The following is a 27009-nucleotide window of genomic DNA, read 5'->3' as shown; positions in this document are numbered from 1 at the left end:
CAGGCAACTTGGCCCATACAATAAATACCTTACAGACTTACATAATTAATAGTACATTGTGTCTTAAGGGCGGTAAGTGAGGAATTACGAACGAGATTCTATTAGAAGCCCGAAGTCGAAGACTGAGGGCTTTAATGAGTCGATGTTCGTAATTCTAGTACCGCCCGTGCGACATACAATGTTTTTCATCACATTTGCGAGTAAAATTGTATATTTGTAAAAGAAAACGTATACATTTTATCAAAAATTGCCGATACCGCTGATTGCGCTCTTGGCAGCGCCAGCTCCCCGCCGCCCTTCACCGCAAAGCTCGTGGTAAATTTCAAATGTAATTCCGCACATGAATTTCGAAAAACTCAGAGGTGCGAGCCGTGGTTTGAACCCACGACCCTCTGTTTGAGAGGCGATAGGTCAAACCACTAGGCCACCACGGCTTTTACAAATATTACTATACATAAATATAATGGGTACGAAAACTTGACAATACCTCAGAATGCAAATGCTCGGAATACTTTATACGATTGATCAATGAGAGTGACGATTGTTATGCAGATTCAAGGAACGTATTGATTTTATGATGATTCTATGCTAAACGCTCATGCATTTTACGTATTCGTGATTTCATTAAATTCGTGCACTCACGGCTGTTTATTTTTAATGAATTGATCTAGACTAACCTTAAATGAATGGATGTGCCAAATACGCAGTGATGCCTAACCCAACGCGCCGAGCGGTTATTGCAAGTTCAGGATGACTTGTCAAATGCGTGGGTACACGTAGCTCCATATTATTAAAATATGTTATTGAAAAGCAAGTCTATAAATTAAAGAGCTAATAGCAACGAATTAAGAAGGATTTTGTTTATTCTGAAAGTGAAAGTAAATATTAAGTAAATATTAGGTACCTACTCGAGTGTCTAGCGTGATAAATCCTGTTTGTGGTAATTTAACTATGAGACAAGCCATTTCCACAATGGAAGGTGGCTAGAAAGTAGGAAGTAAAATGAGGGCTTAGAAGAAGTCTCTTGGCTTAATTTGTGATTTGATTAATTTGTAAGCAAGCATCTAGTGAGGCGGGACATTGTCCAATGGGTGAGATCATGGAAAATATTTCTAATATACCTACCTACGGAACTATGCAGCATATGACAATCTCGACCTTGGACGAATTTTTCTTTGTAAATATTATTCAACAGACCAACTCTAACGATACACGACGTACGTACCTACATGCTAGAAGTACGTGTGTTCAGTTGGTATATTCTCGCTATCGCAAGCTAGCATGACTTGCACGTTTCATAATGCCACGCGGTCTCATAAAATGGGAATATCGATAAGTTAGCACTTAAATATTAATTTACCACATAATTAAGTAGGAAATGTGAAAAATATTTATTTAGTCTCATTGACGTTTGACATTGAAAAGTAAAAGTTACTTCGGTAATAAGAATCATTATTCTATGCATACCTACCGAATTTACAATTATTAAGACCCTTCGATGGATATATTATATCGTTCGTATGAATAGCATTTCCCGCTTTTTGACTCTATCATGTGAGAGAGTCGAATAGTGGTGACTCAGTCAGCGGTGACAATTTTTGATTGACTGTAAGTTAAATTGTTATTGCTGAAGCTGATTTATTTTAGAGACTTAAAATAAACTCATTTCGAGGAACTATCCAATATAGCGACAATTCGGCGCTCTTCAATTCTGCTACAGTTTAGTGGCACTATGACCGCCACTTTTTCGCAATAGTTTTTCCTCTATCTCTTACATGGAACAAACCTATTTTTTTTGTAAAACACAAGTTGTTTTTCACTATGCCACTCAATAATTCGTTTTTTTAATTTTTTGTATTTTGTGTATTTTGTATTTTTTTTAATCGAACAAAGAAATTGTATAATTTTCCAACTCTATTGTTTAATTCCTCCATAATTTGTTATACTTAACTTATAAATGTTGACACGCTGTAATCAAGTAAAAAGTAAATAAGAGTTTATTTATTAATTATACAAGCCACTGTTCAAGGTCACATCATGTGAAAAACTTAAAAATATCCAATAAACTTTACTCAATGTCATAGCAGAATAATTAGTTGTCGAGTTAATTATTATGTCTGGTCTTCTTATTTATAATGAGACGGGGAATGATGCAACTTTAACGGCGACCGCGTCTAGATATGAAATAAACCTGAATAAATGTTAGAGTAATTAGTGAAAAATTGCTTGCTCGCAAACAGTAACCCAATAAGCACGCTAACTTGTATGCAATGCTTTAAATAAAACCCGCGGACCGTTTCTATTGGGGTTCCAGCCCAAGGGCTGTAATGGATTTTTTCAATTTGTTGCACCACATAAGTGGCTCCTGGAATGGTACGGGTTCAAGTTCAGTCAAAGAGGTTACTTAACTTTAAATAAAACTTTTGCATTGAGTTTCGTTTAAACAAATTTTATTGCAATTTAAATTTATTTTCCTATCATCATATCAGCCGTCGGACGTTCACTATTGAACAAATGCATACCCCAGACCACCAGTTGCTTCACTTAGGAAAGGTCTGCAGCCATTGTGAGCCTGCGGCTTTAACCAGGTCATCCGTCCATCTTGTTGGTGGAAGTCCTGCGGTGCGCTTGCCGGTCCGTGGTCTGCATTCGGGAACGCCCCAACAGCCATCTGTTCTCCGTGCTATATGATATGGCCTATATGTATTACTAGTTTTGGTGAGACAATATTGTCACCAAACTTACTTCTTTTAGTACCTACGTCAAATTTCAACTTAATTGAATACCAAGAAGTGTTCGAAAAATGGTTAGAAATTTTTGAAACCACAACTTATATATAACTTAATACATACGACGAACTTTGCAAGTTAAATAAAATCGTCTATTTTTTTTTTGAAAAACATTGCATGCTTTCGAAATACAATGTGGCTTATCTCTGCGGAATGACTTGCGGACTTAATGTTATCTTGCTGTAGATATTAAATGAAACAAGCATCAAAGCCTATGATCTGCTTTTAACCAGTTATTAGGTGGTTAACAAAAATAATAGTAGATTGTTCGACAAGGGACTAAAACAAGCCATAATGACGAGATGTTTAGCCACTCGAGCAGAGCGAAGGTGGCTATAGTTCTAGTGTCATTATGGTTGTTTAGTCTCGCGTTAAACACTCTACTTTTCACTTTGAAAGCGAGAAAAAAACGACGTTCTATAAAAAATTACAATATTTACCTACTTTTTTACAACGTACGCTTAATACCAGTAATGGACATCTGTTTAAAATTCAAATAGGTAAAAAAAATTGTTCCGCGATTTTTTTAAAAGTGACGCTTTAAATGCTTGCACATTTAGCCAACAGATTCAAACTTAGATGGAACCGACTACAAAAACCTTGAAAATAATTTTCTACTTGTTTGAAGTCGGTGCCTCGGCACGAGCCAGCAGGAGTGGAACTATAGTCGTCTACCTCACCTACATATAAATATATTGGGCTTCAATCACTCCTGCTGGCTCGTGCTGAGGGACCGACTTCAAACTAGTAGAAAATTATTTTCAAGGTTTTGTAGTCGGTTCCATTTTTTGTTAAAAAAAAAACATCGTTTTTAATGATTTGTATGGCTACATCTGCATCTCACAACGATTCCATTAAGCCCAAACACGGCCTAGTTATATTATTTTATAACAGGGTACTGGTACCTACTTTCTGATACTTTCTGAACGTAAATACTTGAGTTGGTGTTAAAAATGCCAAAAGTGTGCTTATGAAATTTGAGGGTTGCCCTCAATTTCTCTAAGATCCCATTGTCAGATCCTGACTTGGTGACAATGGGGCCACCTCGACATATGTCGTTAAGAACGAAAAAATAATTTCGAAATTCGGCCCATAATAGGCGGAGTTTTCGCGTAACTAACATAAAAAAAACATCCACACGAATTGAGAACCCCCTTCTTTTTTGAAGTCGGTTGAAAATTGTCTATACACAATCAATGAAAAATGGCGATAATTTTCTATTCACAAACACCGTGACTGGCTGTTTCGGGGTTTCCAGAGTAAATTAAAAAAAAAAAATACTTTAATCCCTAGAGATTAATAAGGAGCTTTAGTCCCGATATACAGAGACTAAAATAATATTTTAAGAGCATGAGAAGTGAAAAACTGTTGTCACGAACGCACCAGACCTTACAATGTGTTGAGCTATTTATAGATACCCCGAGCGCTATAATGATAATCATGATAAAGAGCACTACCAATTAGGTCAGATTAGCTAATGCTAACTGATGCTAATGAGTTTGTTATATTATAAGCATGTTATAAATATCGGGCAAGTGCATATCGTGCCACACGCAGTGTAGGGTTCCGTATTAATATGAAGCAAATATTCTTCTTATGTCAGGACATAGTTTAGTGTTGCCTCCTCTAGCCCCGTTGATTTAGAAGTTTGATTTTTTTCATTGATCCAAGAGGTAGGCCTGAGTATTTAACATTTAATTTTAGCTTAATACCTCCACGTGTTCCTGAGAAAAGAGATCTTGACAAACAACCGGAAGAAAGTGATCCTACTAGAGTTCCGTTTTTGCCGCCGGAGACTCGAAACCCTAGCCTAACTTTAAGAATGAATCGCGATGCGTTCTTGTCTTCAGATGATGTTCACAATGCGCTCCCACCACATGCTCACCGACGTCGTGCTAGAAGTCGGCAGCGAGCTGTTCCACGTGCACAAAGTCGTCCTCGCGGCCGGCAGCCCCTATTTCAAGGTAAACACGCCTCATTTCTCGAAACATCACAAAAAAATATGACATACAATGAGGGCTATCGTGTATGAATTCGCCGCTAGAGGCGCTAGTGTAGCGTGAGGTCTCCGAAATGTCAAATCTCATAGTTTTCGGGTGAGCCACGCGGGTTTATTTATAATTAGAATAATTTTGTGAATATTTTGCAATATCTGAAATTAATTATGGCAAATATGCGTTCCGGGGCAATGAATGTCTGTGTTTTGAGACAGTTTTGTCTTTCGGAAATTTTCGCCCTCGCTGAATATGAATATCTAGCCCTCGATGAATATATAGCCCTCATTGAACAAGACAGATTGATTGAGAGGAGGCAGAATGATGCTCTGCTTGAGAGGGATCTCGTCGCCATTAACATCAACTACGGCAAATACTGTCAAGGAAACTGAATCGCATACCAGGTGGAACCTTTGTGCTACTAATGTCACGTTAACATCCTATGCAGCTGCCATAGAAATCATAGTGGAATTAATTATGACAATGTTCAACCCTGGTGCGCAAATCAGTTTTCTCAACTGTACCTAGAAGCCCGTACAATGATGCTTGTGGCGACGGCGGCAGTGCATGGGCCGACGTAAAATACATATCAAAGCCGCAGTCTGTATCTCTTCACCGCATTTACTTGCACGCTGTGCGGTCGTGGTTGAAAATGCATGTCATGCAGCTTTCGTATTGGGTTGCATTGCATTATCGACTAAGTAAAGGTCGCCAAATCAATATTTCATTCATTTATAATAATGTAACGAATGACTGCACAGATGACGTGTATTTACTATATAAAATAAACTTAACAGATTCGAAGTACGAGTGATAACCAGCATAGAAAATTAAATCATTCTGGGCTCCATGGACCATTTCCTGGAATGTCCATTTGTTGGAACATCCATTTTCTCCAATGTCCACGCTGATTCCCCGAACGTCCAATCTTCTAGACTCATTATAATCGCAAGTAATTTACTAACTCTTTAGATAAAATTAATACCGGGCACAAACATGTGATAAAAAAGTAAGGGAGCAACTGACGACAGCGCCACCAAGTGTTTATAACTTATAACTGTGATGGATCTCCACATGCTCCAAATAGCCACTTTCAAAGTTCCTATAACGCAGGCGTGATGTATTGTCGACCACGAAAGTGCTTTACCAATTTTAATGTCAGTTCCTACTTCAGAAATAAAGCAATAAGGCTGATTGTCATATTGACTTGCGAATGAAAATAGGCTTTGAAGTTTTAGGGGCTACATTGCAAGTGACATTAAACCTTAGGGTGGTAAACCAGTTTCTTGGTCGACTATGACTATGTTTTGACAAATAAAATGATTGATTGACTATACGTATGCCAAATAAATTGTAAATAGAAAATTCAACGCGCAATTAATATTTTTGAATCATGATCCGCTTAGGTACATATACTGAGATCACTGGTCTCAAGTTCAAGGGCGTTTAACGTTATTTTATCATTTACAAGTCTTTCCTTTCGCTTATGAAGCATATCCTGATTTTATATTAGCTCATACGTTCATTGTCCGTGTTAGTGGAGGAAAAGTGCCCCACCTTTTCTTATCAAATCAAGTTCGAAGTGGAATAAAATATATTGTACCTACCTACTTACGATATTATTAGCAGATGTTCAACGTTAATTTACATGAGGTACTATGTTATATTCTGATACTAGCTTTTACCCGCAGCTTCGCTCGCGTGAACCATAAACATTTCAAAGAAGCAAGCAATCAAGCAAGCATGCAAGCAAGCATGCAAGCAAGCATGCAATCAAGCATCTAAGCAAGCATTCAAGCAAGCATGCAATCAAGCATATAAGCAAGCATTCAAGCAAGCATGCAAGTGAGCACGTAAGCAAGCATGCATGCAAGCATATAGGCAAACATGCAAGCCAAAATGCAAACAACAGATCAAGCAAGCATACTCCCAAAGTTGCAAGCAAGCATGCAAGCAAGCATGGAAGCAAGCATGCAAGCAAGCATGCAAGCAAGCACGCAAGCAAGCATGCAAGCAAGCATGCAAGCCAGAATGCAAGCAAGCATGCAATCAAAAGATCAAGCAAGCATACTCCCAAAGGTGCAAGCAATAATGTAAGCAAAGCAAGCATGCAAGTTATTAGTTTAAATATTGATCACTTCGCTCGTGTTAATAATTAGATACAGCGGTTTAATTGATTTCTGAAATTTAACAAAATTCCAGTGGGAATTCCTGAAAGTTATCGTGGTTTTCATTGACGTTGCATTAAAAACAACCATCCCAAATATCATTACTCTAAGCTCAGTGGGTGTTATTTCGAGATTTTATCCCTATCCCGTGGGAATTTATCCCTGGGTATCCCGTGGGAATATCGGGTCATAAAGTCGCTTATGTGTTATTCCAGCCGTCTAGCTACCTACATACCAAATTTCATGACTCGTAAGCCCAGCGGTTATTATTTCAAGATTTTATCCCTATCCCGGGGGAATATCGGGATAAAAAGTAGCCTATGTGTTATTCCAGAGGTCCAGCTACCTACATACTAAATTTCATGGCTCTAAGAACATTAGAACAAAGTCAGTACATAGGGAAATAGATACAATTAATTACAAAGGTCAAATTTTGACGACGCCCAGGATATAGCGCAAATTTTTAATAATCATTTTATAAATGCTACGAACGGGACAGTATCTGCGAGAAACGCAACCACAATGAAATCTCAAACAAACACTATTTTTATAACACCTGTAACAGTAAATGAGGTTCGTCAGATAATATTATCTCTGAATATACAAATTCAGTAGGTTATGATGGCGTTTCAACAAGGTTTTGAAAATGTGCGTGGATAGCGTGTACCTTTGGCTCATCTTATTAACTTGTCGGTTGAACAAGGAGTATTTCCTGAGCGACTTAAATATTCAATTGTTAAACCTATGTTAAAAGGGGAGACCCTACGAATGTGGATAGCTACAGACAAATTACGTTAATCCCTGTAATATCAAAAATATTCGAAAAGGCTATGGCCAAAAGAATAATTAACTTTATATCAAAAAATGTGTCCTACATTCTGACCAATTTGGTTTTCAACACAAATCAACATCTCTTGCATGTTTCTCTTTAGTGAAATACGTCTTGGAGTCCATTGATAGAAATATACCATCGTGGCAGTATTTTTTCGACATGTCTAAGGCGTTTTGACTATGTAAATCATCAGATTCTTTTAGATAAACTTTATAAATGCGGATTAGAGTAAGGCTCATGATTGGTTGTCTAGCTATTTGGGTGATCGCAAACAATGTACAGAGATAACAAAAATCGAAAACGGGAAAAACTGTCAGCCCTGTCTGAATATTGTGATAATAAAAGGTGTACCCCAGGGAAGCATACTGGGGCCACTGCTGTTTCTTCTGTATATTAATGATATTTCAGATGTCACAAATCACAAGTGCATATTGTTTGCAGATGATACCACATTATTATTTAAATTTATGATAGAGAGATATTTGAGACTGACATTAATTTGGCATTAAGTAAAATAATTGAATGGATGGACATGAATAATTTAAAATTAATATAACTAAAACTAAGGCAATACAATTTAAAACATATAGAAGTCAAAAACTTACGTTAAATTTAACTTACGACAAAATAAAAATAGATATTGTTGATTCCACGACTTTTCTGGGAATAACGCTTGATGAAAATTGTAACTGGAAAAATCATGTTGATGTTCTGTGCACGAGAATAAATCGCTTTGTGTTTGCACTTTACCGTTTGAGAAAGATTTCTTTGCAGACAGCGCTTAACGCTTATCATGGCTATGTCTCATCCGTTTTGCGTTACGGTATCATAATCTGGGGCAACTCAGTCGAAATCAACAGACTGTTCATAGCGCAAAAAAAATGCATAAGTGTGGCATTGGCAGAAGGGAATCTTGTAGGCCAATGTTTAAAAAGCTTAAAATTCTTCCTCTTCCATGCATTTATATTGCTGAGATGTCACTTTTGTAAAAAATAATATTGAACACTTTACTAGAGTATCAGATGTCAATCCCCAAGCTAGGAGCAATCGAAGAAATAAACTACTAGTTACAAGAAATAGACTGGCTCTTTGCCGCAACAACGTGTACAGCATGGCGGTCAAAATAATAAACTACCGCCTGCCTATTAGAGTTGCCAATGCGAAAATTTAAATCATTTTTATTAAATTGGCTTATGGCTTACTTTTTATAGCCTCAATGAGTTTTTAATATAAGGGAATAGTTTTGATTACATACGACATTTATTTTATTTAATTCTATTGTGGCAATTCTTATGATATTGATTTTGATTTATAATGATAATTTTGTTTTCGATTGTGTATGACATTTTGCAGTTTTGATATTTGATCTTAATTAATTGTAACCTAGATTTAAGTCAAATTTTTGCATGCCTACTGTTAGAGGCAGCTAGCACTATTGACACTTATAAGTTATTAATACCTTATAAGAAATTCCCATCGTATTTATCCAATAGTGCTAAAGCAAATAAATAAATACATTTCATTTCATTTCATTTCATTTCATTTCATTTCTAAGCCCTGCGGTTGTTATTTCAAGATTTTATCCCTAGGTATCCCGTGGGAATATCGGGTCAAAAAGTCACCTATCTGTTATTCCAAACGTCCAACTACCTACATACCAAATTTCATGACTCTAAGCCCAGAGGTTGTTATTTCAAGATTTTATCCCTATCCCGTGGGAATACCGGGATAAAAAGTATCCTATGTTTTAATCCAGGTTATAAACTAACTTTTCGCCAAATTTCATCCAAATCCGTCCAGCCGTTTCAGCGTGAAGAAGTAACAAACACTCACTCACTCACTCACTCACTCACAAACTCACTCACTCACAAACTTTCACATTTATAATATTAGTAGGATTATTTATTACATAGTTTTTTGCACATAGCCCTGAAAACTGTTTACACAGTTTGTCAGCAGGATACAGTCTCTATAAAAATATAAAATAATGTAATGTTTAATTTATTTATTACATATTTTTTTATAATTATTGTTATTGTTACAACTATGTCTTATGGAAGAGTTTCTACTAAATATTTTTAAGAATCTTTTTAAATTTATTTTTGTCAGTTTCTAGGCGGATGTTAAGCTGTTAAACAAATACGGTAGTCTTTTGTTTAATGTTTTATCGCCGAAGTAGTTGGTCACTCGGTCATTATGTTGCAGACCTATGCTAATTCCTTTTTATTTTAATGCATAATTATGTTTTCCTTCTTTAGTATATTAAATTGCTTAAATGAACATTAGTCAATTATTTCAATTCAATTACGAAATCGTATTGGGTCCTAATTCGCAATAACAAGTCCTAGTTACTACGTTATCATTATCAATTAACGACAAGGGCACCTTACATAAATATGAGAGAATGTAAACAAGTTTCCTATAATTTGAATCCAATTTTATTATACTGTTGCCGTATTAATTTGGTGTAATATTCGCAAAAATCTATCTATACATATAATAAAGCTGAATAGAGTCGAAAGTCTGTACATGGAAGATATCCGAAAAAAAGTTGGCTGGGGATACTTAGAATCGATAACAGAACACGTTCCAACAGTTTTTAGAATTTTTGTCTGTATATCTGTTTGTCGTTAAATTTGACCGCGCATCACGTGACAACGTTACAGTTGTACGGATTTTGATGCAAACTTTACTAGTCGAAAAAATCCCCGTCCAGGTTATAGGCTATAAAAATTCAATCCCCAAAAGGGGGGGAGGGAGATGCCACTACACTCGATTGAGTTTAGTTTGCACCTGAATCTTATGACGCTGCTTAGGAAGGAGGTGCAGACTTTTTTTCAACGACTTCGAGTACCATGCGAAACTAACAGATGGCGCTGAAATTATACGTTGTGATATGAATACGCTACTGAGGAAGGATTTTTCTAAATTAACTCATTTAAGTTTAGAAGAGGGTGTACGGATTTCGACAAATTTAATTGAATAATTGATTTAATAATACAACAAAATTAAACGACAGTAAATTAATAGGGCATATTAGGCAAAGCTCTACGCAGGGGGCGACACTAAAGCAAACCCATGATAACGTCAGTTCTCTTTATATTTTGTCGCCATGACAGATCATGAGTCATCATGATCAAAGATTATTAGTGCCTGTAGAATTCATGATATATTTATTAGTAACAAAATAACATGATATTTTACATCGATAGTAACGATCATAGATCTATATTTCTGAATTGGTCATTAAGTACTGTAATGTCATGTAAACGTTTTTATCAATAAATAAATAAATAAATAAATAATGAACTAAAATAATTTCCTTGCTCACCCGCGACCTTACGATAGCCAACCTTACGATAGGCTATCGTAAGGTCGCGGGTGAGCAAGGAAATTATTTTAGTTCATTGATATGGACCTCCGCAAAGTAACGCCTGATTCAATAAATTAAATAAATAATTTCCAAAAATTTAATTTCTCAACTTTTCATTTCTCAACTGTTTAATATTTCTGAAACTATAAATATTTCAGGATTTTTAGAAAACTAACCTAAACTAACCTAAAGGGTTCTACACGATGGCCCTGAATATATGAATGATAAATCCTGAAATATTTACAGTTTTATTGTTGCGAAAAGGCAGTATCCGGGACTCGAATGGTTCGACTAAAGGTTCGACTGTAGGTACTATGGAGTACTTATTGTGTAGGTAAATATCGAAATCTACGCAGACGTAGTCGCGGGGAAAAGCTAGTTTTCTATAAAATCACCGAACCATGATCCCCGTCTCCTCACACTATCCTATGCCCCTGCGTCCTGCCTAGAGTCGCAAGCACTTAAGTTGACAGACTGTGCCTTGATCTACTAAGAACTAGATTAATGACTTTCGTAAAGAAATCCATCTCTTTCTCGCAGGCGATGTTCACGAGCGGTCTGAAAGAGTGCGAGATGTCCCGCGTGCGACTGCAAGGCGTGTGTCCGTCGGCGATGGCATGGCTCGTGTACTTCATGTACACGGGTAAAGTACGCATCACTGAGGTCACCGTCTGCCAGTTGCTACCCGCCGCTACAATGTTCCAGGTATTTATTAGTCTGGCTTACTAACCCCTCTTAGTTAAATGCTGAACTGACGCAAGCTGTTTGAGCAGCTGCTTGAGGTAATTACAATTTTCAACCCTGCCTTTTAATGCTGTTCCGGCTGAGGCGATAATGCGTTTCTCAAAAATCCAAGAAGAACAAACAAACAAACAAAAAAAAATGAAAAAACAATTATACTGAAAGTTCTTCAAATTTAACTTGCGAGATTTGATTACAGACAGACAGGTGAAACTAAAAATAAAAGCTTGTAAAATTACCAAGTCGTTACTTTTTGTAATCAAGTGCGGGTAGTTCGAAGGACTCGTGCTGCTAGGCAGACTTGTCACCCCACACTTCAGTCTACTCGTGACCACGGCCACTGTAATTTGGTCGAAACGTCGAAGTAAATATTACTCGTGTGTTTTAGCGTGATAAGTCCCGTTTGCGGTATTTTGACTAAGAATATATTTCATCATCACCATTATCATATTTATAAACTGTAGGACGCCCGCACTCTTCGACATAAGAAACCTTTCAAGTCAATCCTACCACACACCGGAAATAGATCAAAATTAATTTGCGAAATGTGAACCAAACAAAATGAGAAATAGGGCGAGCAAAATAAAACCTTGTAAAAAAGTTAGTGAGTGATGATGTTTATGACTTTTACAGAGTATTTGTTTTCGGAGTCTTAGTTCGCTCTATACTTTAACCTTCACTCTTTGTATTTTGCTTGAACATTATATCTTAAAGATACGTTAATTATTTGTTCATATCGGTCACACACGCTCAACATTACGTTTTGTTTTGTTGGGTGTTCCTCTACATTGAAACTTAAGTCAAAGACCTATAACACTTAAATGGCCAATTTGCTGTTATCCAACGTACATGTACGCTAACATTACTATTTTAGTCCAGCTTAATCTAGTCTAATCTAGCTATAAAAGAAGCGACAATAAAGCAAAAACCTCAATTTGTTAAATTAATGCAAAGATTATTGTACCTTAGGCAATGAGGGCTATCGTTTTTTGTCTCACTAGATGGCGCACTGTTGCGTGAGGTTTTTAAGTATGGCTTTCAAAGTCTGTTATTACGGGCGTGAAAACAAAGTTTAGATTAAAATCATATTTAATACACCTTAAAACCGTACCATAAAAATATCGGGCATGCCACAGTGTTGCATAGTCCCCGTTTTGTTCGGAAAAAAGGGAGGACAAAGGTTTCCGAAAGACAAAACTGTCTCGAAACACAGACATTCATTGCCCCAGAACGCATATTTGCCATAATTAATTCCAGATATTGCAAAATATTCACAAAATTATTCTAATTATAAATAAACCCGCGTAGCTCACCCAAAAACTATGAGATTTGACATTTCGGAGACCTCACGCTACACTAGCGCCTCTAGTGGCAAATTCATACGCGATAGCCCTCATTGATGAATTGCAGTATCTTAAGTGTTCCAGAGAATTATGTGTACGTGAGCTGTCCAAATGAGGTTCGAAACATAAACTATTAAATTATCTTCCCAATCAAAAAAACACGAATGCTTATCAGATTAATTATGTATCTGTGCGTTGTCTTGTCACACGCCCCGTTATTAGAGTAGTTCGAATTAATTGAATGTTGCTGTGTTGTTTTTAATATTTTCATTTGCATTTATTTTATTCCATTTATAATGCGCTTCAGACTTTAAGGCTTTAAGCCATGATTCTCCGTTTATTATCTTTTTGAACAGATTTTAATTGAACTATTTCGACTATTTTATTTTTACATGTGTACGTTTTTTATTACTCTGTCGTTGACTCTAAAGAAAATGCCTCGATAAGAACTTACATTATAGATGCGTCGATAAAATTAAATCAAAAAAGCTAACGACCCAGAATGTAGAATAATGAATTAAACCAATAGATATACCTTGTCACCCTTATTGGACAAAATAATTATTTAAGACATTGTGGGTGAGAGTGGCACAAAACCAGCCAGAGTTGCGTGAAAATAAAGAGGCCTTTACTCAGCAATGGGTGGATAATATGTGGGCTGATTTGATTGATTGATTGAAGACATATTTAAAAAAAGAAATAAGAAAGAAAGAAAATATTTATTCAGCATATATAAACAAAGTAACAAGATAAAAGAATAGCAAGGTAATGAAGGTACCAAGGTATATTCGTATGCTTGATAACAATGTGCTTAACAAGACAGTGTCTTGTAAATACTGAGACTACGGAATTAAGATTAACGTTTACCTTTTTCTGTTTTAATAACAGTAGGTAATGTGAAATACTCAATATATGTTGTTTGCCAAAAGTATAAAAAGGTGGTACCAGCAAATGTGACGTGTTTTCAATGTGCTCAGAACCAAACTATGGCTCTATACATTTGTTTACGGAATCGGTGCAGAAGTCTTCTAATTTTATAGGTATAGAAGGGAAGGAGTTCCCTTAAATCCATGCTTGTATAAAACAGTGAGAATTAATTTATGTATATCTGTCAAAAATATTTTTGTAACTATTACAAAAATATCTAAGGTATAACATTAAAGATACGACTCATTGATTGCTTGTATTGTCTCATATGTATTGTGACGTCCTCAGTCCAGTGGCAAAACATGGAATTTGCTTAATTACTAATCGAACAAATTCTACTTCAAAATCACATTTGCTACTTACAAAATATTACATATTCGTGGTTTTGGCATCGGATCGACGTTGTAATGAAAAACTTATCGGGTAATTCCCGTTAGTTCCATGGAACTACTTTAATTTTGACAAGTTTAATGTTCAATTTATTTAGTTTGGAACAAATTAAATTTGTTGATCGTTTCAGCCATACTGCAACCATCCAAGTTATGAAACCAGTTTTTCCTCCCTTCTTCGCTGACCACAAAACGTATCCCAATTTAACTAGCATACGAGTATGAAAAAGCATGTAAACGATGCACCCTACTGAAATAAACGGGTCTCACGTTTTTATAGCTATATTATTAAAAAATAGTCGCACGGATAACCAAACACATACATCTGCTATGCTACTTCCTACTAATATTATAAATGTGAAAGTTTGTGAAGATGTTTGGATGTTTGTTACTCAATCACGTCTAAACCGCTGAACCGATTTGATGAAATTCGGTATACAGATAGTTTGAGTCCCGGGGGAGGACTTAAGATAGTTTTTGTCTCGGAAAATTGCATAGTTACCGCGGAATAGCGATAAACGAATATTAAGCAGACGGAGTCGCGGGCAACAGCTAGTTAATACATACATATCCCGATAAGTCACCACGGTATACTCAACTGCAAAAATATGCGTCTTTTAAAACCAGTCGAAAATTATGTTATTTACACCTTATTACGACGAAATAAGAGTCAGTGGTGACAGTGGTACAATCACCTGCATTAATATCTGCCACAGCGAAGCGTTCAAAAATAAATGATATGTTCTCGGCCCTAGAAATCTGAAATAGAGTTTTATCAGATATTTTATGCACGCTTTGTTGTGTCAGATATTGGTGCTGGTGACTGTACATGTTTTTGAAACGTTGGATGAGTTCGTTTTTGTTTAGGTACTCGACTGTACATAGGGCATTGCTTTTTTATTACTTTGTTACGGGTGAAAGGGACAAGTCAAATCTATTTAGAATTAACCTAACAAGAAGATATCTTGTTAGGTTAATCTTTTTAAAATTGTAGCTAGTGGTGGTTGTGAACATAATATCAGTGTGTGGACAGATCTCGAACGTGATCGAAGCGTGTTGCGCGTTCCTGGAGCGGCAGCTCGGCCCGTCCAACGCCATCGGCATCGCCAACTTCGCGGAGCAGCACGGCTGTGTTGACCTCAAACAGAAGGCCAACCAGTTCATCGAGAGGCATTTCACAGAGGTACCTATTTATATTACGCTATTTTCTCCCTTTCGGCACTAGGCGAAAAGGCGAGTCCTTGGTAGGAATGCGACAAGCGAGAAAACGGCACGCGTGCTAGACATCCAACCAAGACTCTACTACTACAAGATCTCTACTAGCCTTGAAGTAACACTTACGTTTGTAAAATATGTACAGTCGAGGGTATAAGTATCTATACAGCCGTAGCGTCAAATATATGTATACATCGACCTTATTGTTAGTGGCATAAAGGTGTACAGATATTTTTGGCGTCTTGGTAACGGACATATATTTATGCCCTTGACTGTACATTACTATAACTTTCATTTGTATAAACCTCTGAAAAGTAACGCTTGAGAATAAATTATTGGGGAAATCGTTAAAAAAAGCATAGAATATGTATCTTTGGATCATTCTAAAATTCAAAATACAAAAGAAAGGTCGGAGAACACATTATTTCTTTTGTATTTTTAAAAGCAAGATATTAAAAATCACGTCGAATCTCCGCTACCATTACTGAATTATTATGTATATTATCGTAAACGCAACAAGTTTTATCGATACAAGAAAATTAAGTACTAGCTAGATATTTAGCACGAAGCTTGGCGATTTCATAATATTTCTTTGATATTCACTGTGAAATCTTCCGAAATGTATCTCTTATATTTTGCGTCTATATCTATTTGACGCTCTACGTCAAAAAGTACAGTCGCCACCGCTATTACTCAACACTTGCGCACCTTGAGCTATCGCCTGCGGTATTCTTGATTGCTATCAGGTAGTCAATTGCCTGTTTAATAATATGATAAACTGATATAAAATAGTAAATACTTTTAGTACCACGAAGTAAATTTACCAACTGCCAAGGGACTTTTCAAGTAAATACATAATAATGACATTGTCAATTCAATTCCGTACTAAACCCGGATTTTAATCCCATGGAAAAAATGTAAACAGAAGTGTTGCCGTTATCAAAAAACATTTGCAGGATTCAAGATATTTTATTCTTTCCACATTTGCCAGAAATTCATAATCAAAATAAAATATTTTAATTTACTGATGAAAATCTTTACTTTGGCATTTACACTTTGATATATTAATTTACAAAGAGATTACTGTTTTCGTATGCATAATTTTATTACACCCGGGTTTTTAAGCTGTGGGCCGCTCGACGTGAGACGTCACTCAATGCTCTAACATTCGAGACTGAATTCGTAATCGTTTTCCAGTGACTCTTGTTCTGTTATTTTTTTTACTGTTGACATTGTTGTTTTATTTTTATTGTAGTTAAGTTGTTTATTGTTACCTTTTCCGTTGTTTTTCGTTTATTTTTATATGAAAGGATGGACTCCGGTCCAAGTACTTCTCGGTCAAAAGACGACTTATAAGTTGTCCCCCGTAAAAACGGCTCTTTTATCGAAAATAGAAAAAAATATGGCAACAACAGAACTTTATATAATATTTCTAGCGGGCCCATACCTTGAAATAACCTGAAAAGTCACTTTGACAATGACGAAACTTTGTTTACATTTTTTCCGTGGGATTAAAAATTCGGGTTTAGTTGGCAGTGACATGAGGCATTGACTTTAAATATAAGAAGTAAAAGCTTGTACAGATCTAGTGAATACCTAATGTTCTTCGATCGTATTTTGTCGGAATAGTTTGTATTAATCTTGGTTTCTCAGTTAGTTTTGGTAAACTTCAGTAAGCTAGTTGATAAAGCAATATCGAAGTTTCCCAACAAAACACGATGGCAAAACATTATATATCTACTACATCTGTAGTTTCCCTTATTTATACGGCCGCATTCATTTATCGATAAATTGTGTAATTTAATTGGACATTTTTAAGTCGTTTTTAATAGGTATCAAAAAAATGGTATTGGCAAGAAGTCACTATTTAATAATATTTTAATGATATTATCACTTTTGCCAAAAAAAAAACTGTCTGTTGATATTGTTTATTTTCTTCCTAGGTGTGTCAAGAAGAAGAATTTCTACAGTTAACCCCTTCGGAGTTAATATCGCTGATCCGGAAAGATGAACTAAACGTCAGAGAGGAGTGCGAAGTCTACAATGCGGTACTGAGTTGGGTGAGTTAGCTTTGCTACTTGAATTATCTGGATTTCAATTAAGTTTAAGTTAAAACCGAATGCCCAGCAGAAGACCATATTCCAATTATTTTTGCTTCAATTTCCTAACTATGATTGTATAGCTGTAACCAACAGCTTTAGTCAAGATTAGAAGAACCACGATAAATCTGCTTTATAAATTGCTGCCATAAATTTGCTCTTGAACATCATCATTTGGTGAAGTGGAATTAATGATAAAGACAAGTGAATACCACAGTTGACCACTGGAGTTAGGTACTACTCAATAACAAGTATTTCACGGGTTTAAGTTCAATTATTTTAACACAGTTGCTAAGCAATGTATGCTCCTCGTATCGTAATGCATATGGTGAAATGGAACGGCTGGTGAAGCACCAGGACTTTTGAATAATGAACGTCTCTGCATCTGAAAAAGCAATCTTTCTTAAAAGGTGATCAGTTGACATTAAACTATTGTATCTTATATTATTCACACTAAATATCGTGAAAATTTTTTTTAACAAAAATCAACGAAAAACTTTCACTAATAGTGGTTTATTTGAGTTTAGCTGTCAAAAAATATAAAGACTGTTTGTACCTATTGTTTGAGCGATACAGGAAAGAAAAAAGTATAAAGAGGGGTGAGGAAACTGACATTTACATTATGTGAGCCATAGACCACAGACTTGATTTTGCAAAAATACTGACCATCTCCAACTGATAACGTATTTGAACATTTTCAAATATAAATCTATCTTTACGACTACTTACGTATTAGTGGAAAGTGATCCCTGGACATTTTAATTTTGCATTGTTCCTGCACCACTTCATAATACACGTTGGCATGATAATTTAGAGCTGTTCAGAATCAAAAGTGCGAAGATTTGACGTGGGCTCACTAAACTTGCAAAATAAATGTCAGTCAAAATTAAATGACGCGCATGCGCACCTTAGCGCAGGACACGCTTAGGACACTTCTAAACATAATTTTCAGAATATAAAGTTACAAGGGCTAACTAAATTTATGAGCAATAAAATACCTGCAAACAATATAATCGGGCGAGTCACAAAAACATGACTTAAGTGAATGTATTATATTGTTTATTTAATGTTGGAACAGCTGCGGGAGAGCAACAGTTATATCACGATGACTTCAACCTTTTATGTATGACTTGTACATTTTGCTATTTTTAAGAGTTATTATGTGAAAATATTTAGGATAGGAGGACGGATATATTCGCAATTCCTTTCTGTTTAACTCCGGTTACATAGTTTTGAATTTACCAATTACTTACCTACAAAAAAAACAAGTCTGCTCTTAGTTTAGCCAAGGGAATCCGATAAAAGCTTCCTGTGATATTAATAGACCGCGATGTAGGTTGAAATAAAAAATCTGCCCCTTCATATACATCTTAACTTTGGCATACGAAGTGGAATAACTGTCACTTCCATCCCTAATCTCATCGCGGTCTAATAATACAAACGTCCGCAGTAGGTGTTTCCTTTTTACCTTGCTACTCCGCTTGTAGTAAAATGTGCAAAGTTAAGGCCTTCACACGGCGTATTTTTTACGCGTTCTTCAAACAAGTTTCAGTAGTTTTTCTACGAGATTTTTGTCAATTTACTGCGCCTAAAAAAAGCCGCGTGCACCCTTGCAATTCAAATTCAAAATTGATTATACAGGCGTTAGAATGAAAAATTACAAACTAGGTATACATATTACGCCCTGCTACGGCACGGCAAGTTAGTGTGCGGGGAGGCTCAAATAAACACTTGCTCGTTTGCCATCCAGTCGAATAAGATAAAAATAAAAAAGTTGTGTATATGCGTCCGAGTTGGGACACTTCGATAGCGTGATGTAAGATTGGGTTGGAGTGTCTATATTTGCTCACTAGATAGCGCTGGGAGTCACTACATTAGTAACAGAGGGGCTACCTCAATTAATTATGTGTCATGTGTAATCAATGTGTGATGATCTTAGGTAAAGTACGATGAGGACCGGCGGCACCCCCGCATGGAGCACATCCTGCAGGCGGTGCGCTGCCAGTACCTCACGCCGAGCTTCCTCAAGGAGCAGATGAGCTCGTGCTCCGTGCTGCAGAAGGTGCCCGCCTGCCGCGAGTACCTCGCCAGGATATTCCAGGTACCAGACAATCGTAATAATAACATTAATTATTATTAATAATAATTGTGTCGACTGGTTAAATAAATTTACCAGAATCGTTATTTCCTAGTAGCAAAATTTCCATGCGCTTTTTTACTGAAACTAATTTTCACAATTCGCTTGCGCGTATCTTCTGCTTCTGTGTGGTTTTTGCCCTTCGACCCCATGTAAACTTATCATAACCTAAACCACCTACATTGGGAAAAAACGCGAATGGAATTGTTGCTACTAACTATAAAATAACGATTCTGGTAAATTTATCTAACCAACCTCTGCGATTTCCTTTATTTCCCCAACTACCGTACAAGATTCAAGTGTTTCATTTTAGCACAATAGCAAGTCTAATTTATGTGGTCAGACAGAATCGAGGGCGGGCACCTGCTTGGCCTATACTACTGTTTACAGCCATCGCGTATATGCGTTTTCGTAACTTTTACCCAGTGCCGCCGTAACGTGCGTTTAGCAGTCATATGTACGCACATGTGCGTTTGCGGTACCTGACGAAGTCTTGAGTCTGACTGCCTGTAGCAGGTTGGGTAGATCTTTAATTGTATAAGTACACTGGCCCCGATCAAGTGTGATGCGGTTGCCTCAACATATTGCTCTTGTTGCCATAACTAGACGCCGTTATCAAGCGGGCAGTTTGGTGGCTACCTAACGTTAGTGATGTGCAATGTCAATAAAAAACTTTTTTTAATTGATTTTTTAGATAAAATTTGGAATCCCATACAACAACATCGAGACTTGGATGGTTTGTATTTTACATCACTAATGTTAGGTAGACATCAAACTGCCCGCTTGATAACGGGGTATAGCCATAACATAATATCTAACATAAGTCTATCGTAAGAAAATGTAAAATATCAGACGTAGGGTAAACTTTGCCTTATCGCCCATATGACTTTTTGAGTAAACTGTCGTACTTGCTAATGAAGTTATCTGAAATGACGATTTGGAGTTTTGTCCAAGGTGTATTGTTAATTCTGATATTCAGTTACATAAACGTTGACTGATCCTAAATGATTAAAAATGAGTGGTTTGTGTTTACTTTAGTGGTGGTTGTTATTTTTAGATTTAAATATACAGAAGAATAAATAAAGAACAATTTTGTACTCTAACGATAGTATTTTGTTTTAAGAAAAATACCAAAAATAATGAAATTAACAATCTAGTTCAGTGACACTATGTATACACAGTTGTAATAGATTATAGTAATATACAGCTATATAAAGCTATACAGTCCTTTTAAAAATAAATTAAATAAAATCAAAAACCCGACTGCCTTAAAAACTAACAGGAAGAAAATAAGTGTAGTGGTCTAGAACTCTATCAAGAAGCTCATTTAAGGTAACAGTAATTAAATAATTTATTAATTTAGAGCTGCAGCGAGGACCAAAGAAATGTGACAGATACATACCCACATACATACATACATATATACATACATACATACATTTCTCATATTTTTTTATTTATTTAAACAATGAATTTTTACATAAAAATAAAAATAAAAAACACATAAAATTAACTAAAACGGGCTTCCTCTTCCAAAGGCAGCGCAGCGCGGGGCATTGTACCTAAGACGCTAGCGGCGTTGCCTCGTTGCACTGCAAGGCTCAGTCTTTGGGCGAAGAAAAAGCCTGGTCTTTGGTCGCCAGATATGCCGATTAGTTTGTCCGACACTTCTTTCATAAATTTCTTTGTGTACGACGACCAAGGCCCAAAGGTTTCGACCGCAAGTGCCGCACAAAAGTAGTTGTCCTTGAGAAAGGCATATTTGCGGCACTTGACGGTTTGGGCATCGTCTGCAGCTGTCCCTGGCTTCCGCGCAGACCGTTGGACGTGGGACGGGGCTAACGTATCTACGCATGTAACATACCACGCCAACGGTAGCCCCAGACGCCATGACACCAACGTACAACCGTCGGGCCTCTTCCCGTCATACATACATACATACGCTCGAAAAACATAACCCTCCTTCGGGCAGTCGGGTAAAAACCAGAGCGCCATGCCAATTTTTTTAATTATTTTTAAATTGTCTGTGAGTATACGATTTAAAAACTATTAAATATATTTTCACTTCTCATGCTTTGCTATTTAATTTCCTCGCAATGGAAGTCAAAAGCAGTGTAGAATTCGAGCTTTAAACTCATTTTACCGTACCGGCTCGGGTGACTATATGAACGTCTTGGGTAAAATAGCTCGTTTTATGCTCTTGTCGTGTTGTACATCTACTATTGGTCAAGTACTTAGTTGAAAATTGATTTAATTTGTGCCAACTTAACATGCTGCTTTCAAAAGATATTTTAATGGTATGATAACTGTCGCCAAGGGACATATTAGTGATAGGGGTATATCGTAGCCAAAAAGATATGAGCGTTACACTCGAGACACAACCTGTGGTGTGTGTACACAGATAAAATATATGGAATGGGAGGGGACACTTACATTAACTGACTTGCACATTTAAAAATTATCATGTTTATTTTTCAATACCATGAAATGATAAGGAAAGGACGGTCAATAAGAAATTAGGCAGGACGATGTCATGGCACTTGAAACCGAGGTGAAATAAGGATTCCACATGGGCAAAATGACTTGGCAATTTTCACCTGAGTGGTCCATAGTTCGTTAGACTCAGTTGCTAGTTCACCTTTAGTTGGTGTAAAGGTTTCACGCGTCCTTGTGGTGTCTCCCAACTTATCAGTGGTACTTTTGTGTTATTTCTAAAACTATTATCAATAAATTCAAAAATAACCTTTTATGAAATCGGCCTGCCGGAAAATAATATTTTGATTATATTTTCTTACTAGTATACGATTAGCTCCAATTTATAAAAGTTAAAATGAACTGCGGTGTTATCTTATCATAACTTAACTCGACAATCTCTTTGTGGTGTGGCATTGATTAGGCGCGTAGTATTTAATATTAACAAATCGACTTGGTGACGTGCCGGGAACAGTTATACCACGCGGCATTGTGCGAGACGGACGACCTTACGTACCTATACTATACCTATTGGCGTATACAGGTCGTTTATCTAAAGCTAGCGTGTGCACGTATACAGTACAACCACGCCACGTATGCATTCTTACTAGACATATTTTGTGACGTTACGCTAAAGAACTAACGTATTTTTATAATATGACGGCTGTTATTGATAATCGACCTGTATTGCATGATTATTATTTATTAATGTTTTACTACCCGAATTAAAAGGCTGAGATTTAAGTTTAAATTTTTTAACAAGCGGCAATCTGGTAACTTTATAAATCTCGTCCTAAACCTGAATTTAAAAAACTACACGTAGGTAATAACTAATAATGGCGGCGTCCAAGATAACGATAGCTTACTTGAAGAATACAGGTAATTACATTTTAATAACTTTTGTAAAGAAAAAACTTTTTCTTTCATCTCATTTTGCTGGTGATACTTACTTGATTACTATACGAGTACAGTGTGCTAGAAAATCAGATGCGGATTTATTGAGGATCGATTATTTGCATCGTTGTTAATTAGTTACAATTAAATTAATAATAAAAAAATACAGTTAATGTTAATGAAAGGATGATTATTTTTGGACGGAATGGTATTTTTGTATGAAACAAAAAAATACCACACAATACTTAAATAATTTATGTGTATAATTGATTCTAGGTTATAATTACATACCTGAAAATATCCGCACCCAATTTTCTAGCACCTTATATGTCATCGGAGCTCTATACACGTACCAAATTCAGTCAATCGGACCATTCAAATTGGGTAAAAATCGGGTTGTAAGAGTTATTAAGAGCGTTTATACCTGCTGAGCTGGCAACGTTGCATTTTTGTTAGTTTTTCTCGATTATTTCATTGAAAGAAAATTTAAAATGTTTTCTGATAGAACACTTCTTAATACCGTTAACGTGTCTACTCCAATAAATATTCGTGATAGACTTTTATATTCCTTAAAAACGAATTAATGTTGACCGGTTTTTAAAGAAAATAAAAGTTTATAACGAATAATTATTGGAGTAGACACATTAACTTGTATATTAAGAAGTGTTCTATCAGACAACATTATTAATTTTCATTATTTTTTTATGAAAACGACACGACTACGAGAAAAACTAACAAAAATGCAACGTTGCCAGCTCAGCAGAGTATATACGCTCTTAAGTTTGTTAATTAAGTGAGGTTATCTTACTAATATTATAAACGCGAAAGTTTGTATGGATGGATGTTTGTTTGGATGTATGTTCGTTACTCATTCACGCAAAAACTACTGAATGGATTTGAATGAAATTTGGAACACAGGTAATATATACCCTGGATTATCATATACTACTACTATACCACATTTACTAAGACTACTTTTTATTCTGATATTCCCACGGGATAGGGATAAAATCTCGAAATTTCAACCGCGGGGTTTAGAGTATTATTGAAATTTTGGATAGTTGTTCTTGACACAACCTCAATGAAGACCACGATCTAAATTTTGGGAACTACTAGATCGAATAGTTTAGGCGTGCGAAGCCGCGGGTAAACTCTAGTTATCTATATAGGCACACGGGTGTAAATAACACTAAACTTGTCTGTAACTTTTCAATTTATTAAGGCAATTAATTTGTTGCACCAGGGAATCATTCATCGATGTGAAAATTTACGTAGATTCGTAGTCAAGTTAAGAATGATCCATTAATCTAATTGGTGGTGCGAGCACCTATCAGTTTGCAATAACAGTCAGTTCGGGCCACGTCTTCGCGTCGTCAATTCGTCACAGAGTAGGGGAGAGATTGAGTGCAATTAAGCATGAAAACACTATGACTCATAGTAGTTACGAATACGGGAAAATAATACCATAAGTACGGACGTTCCCTAATATACTAGTTGTGTAGAAAAGTGGATACTTATGTTAGGGCACCGACTGTACGTATTTTTTCAATACATTTGCTCGAAAAAATCACTTTCAAAGGATGTATGCATGGCTCGTAAGTTTATTTTACCGCACTAGTGCGATTTTTTAGTATTTTTAAATACACCATTTAAAAAAAATACAAGCAAAGAGATTTAAATGAAAAAAATAAAAATATCGACTTATACCTGGGTGAATATTTGGACCGTCATTATTTTCAACATCTTTCTATCGGAATTTAGAATTAACTGGTGTCAATTAAATATTGAGCCTAGCACTGCTATGTATACAGCTTTAATATGTGTCATATGTGAATGCTTATTGTATCCATTTCTTAAGAAATCTGATAAAAAAGTGTTGAGAATAATGACGGCGGTTTAAACGCCCGAATATTCACCCACCTACGACGTTGGTTTAAACTTAGTAGCTTACTTACTAACCTCGTATCACAAATAACTATTTAATGCTACTGAAGCTGTAGTGTATTTTACGATTACCTATTCTATTTTTACCGATTGTATACCGACGAGCAAAAATAAATAATCCGTTTAGATGACCTTTTGGGAGATGACATACTGCATGGGACATTATAAAATAAAGAACTTTTTAAAACAGGCTCAAACGTGAATAAAATTATAATGGCTGAACCGATCATGATAAATTTATTTAAACCACTTCTGCGTCACAAACTATCGAAAAAAAATTAAAGACTTAATATTAAAATATTAGATAAGATTAATCATGTTTGATTTATTTATTTCACATTATAACGTTTTAAACTTTCGTGATTCTCACTCATAGTCAAAATACCACAAACGGGACTTATCGCGCTATTATTACACAAGTAATATTTACCTCGACGTTTCGGCAACGTTACAGTTGCCGTGGTCACGAGTAGACTGAAGTGTGGGGTGTCAAGTCTGTCTAGCAGCGCGAGTTCCTAGAACTACCCGCACTTGATCACTAATAGTGCCGGCACTCGTATCACGAACTACCCGCACTTGGTCACTTTTATTAGTCACCCTAACCCCTCACCCACCCCCACCCTTTTATTTCACATTGTCAATGTCTAGGTCCTGTAAAACAAGTTATGTAATTTAATTGACTTTAAAAAAGTAGTTTCTGTAATCGTCTGTATGTTTTTTTTATTAACCGATACCTTCGTCAGCTGTGAACTTATTTTGAGAAATTTGCACTGGGTAGGTAGACTTTTTTAGACAACACAGGAAAATTTCAATGTACATAATATGAAATCTTTTAGCTCGGCCAAATTAACTATAAGAATTGTTTATGATATGATTTTAAACTGAGTCAAGAAAAGATGACTAAACATATTTCTGTTGCCATCGGGAATCAGTCTAAAGTATTCTAGTAGTTATTTACTTGATTATTTTTCCCTTTGGAGATCATAATAAATTACTAAAGTATCTACACCTAGTAAAGTACTTCATATACCGTTCATTCTGGAGGAACCTGTGCCCAGCAGTGGGACGTATATAGGCTGGGATGAAGTACAATAAACAAACGCTAAATTGGATGCTGTTAAGCAATAGTGTGTTAACCCTGATTTATTCTGCAATACATTATCAACCCCTTAGAAAAGGATTTTTACAGTTGACATTGTATTGCAAAATGACAGTGGGTTGACTCAGTATTGCAAAATAGCATCCAATTATACAAACACACATAGGTACCTACCTTGATATAAGACGTAACTCTTAACTACTGAGTTACGATACTGATCGTCGCTCTCCTTACTATTGCTAACGGTCGTAACGTAACCAATACGTGGCACTCTTAATAGGCACAACGACGAGATGTCATCTGGTCCTATCCACGATGCAACAACTTTATATCGATTTTCCTATGCTAACAATTAATATTTTCGACCGAAAAAGACAACCCTCCATTTGACTGTACGACTGACTTGGCCTATTAATGTCCGCTCTATCGCAGCTTCATCTCAACAGTTACTGTACAACAAGCTTTTCGGTTGCAGGACCTGACTTTGCACAAGAAGCCGGTGGTGAAGGAACGGCGGCCGAACACGCCTCGCATCATCTACGTAGCCGGCGGCTACTTCCGCCACTCCATCGACGTGTTCGAAGCCTTCAACC

At 36.2% G+C, this 27009-nt stretch overlaps 1 protein-coding gene across 1 annotated transcript in view; it reads left to right on the top strand.

Moving 5' to 3' along the window:
• Positions 1–27009, top strand: part of LOC141433207 (kelch-like ECH-associated protein 1B) — an 86461-nt gene that overhangs the window by 2165 nt on the left and 57287 nt on the right. The window contains exons 3-7 of the mRNA XM_074095138.1: positions 4640–4753; positions 11697–11861; positions 15590–15739; positions 17715–17831; positions 19810–19971. Coding sequence (XP_073951239.1) covers positions 4640–4753; positions 11697–11861; positions 15590–15739; positions 17715–17831; positions 19810–19971 — 708 coding nt within the window. The remainder of the gene's footprint in view (positions 1–4639; positions 4754–11696; positions 11862–15589; positions 15740–17714; positions 17832–19809; positions 19972–27009) is intronic.

Source organism: Choristoneura fumiferana, chromosome 12 (assembly GCF_025370935.1).
Source record: "Choristoneura fumiferana chromosome 12, NRCan_CFum_1, whole genome shotgun sequence".
Taxonomy (NCBI): domain Eukaryota; kingdom Metazoa; phylum Arthropoda; class Insecta; order Lepidoptera; family Tortricidae; genus Choristoneura; species Choristoneura fumiferana.
This window is presented reverse-complemented; position numbering and strand designations above follow the sequence as displayed.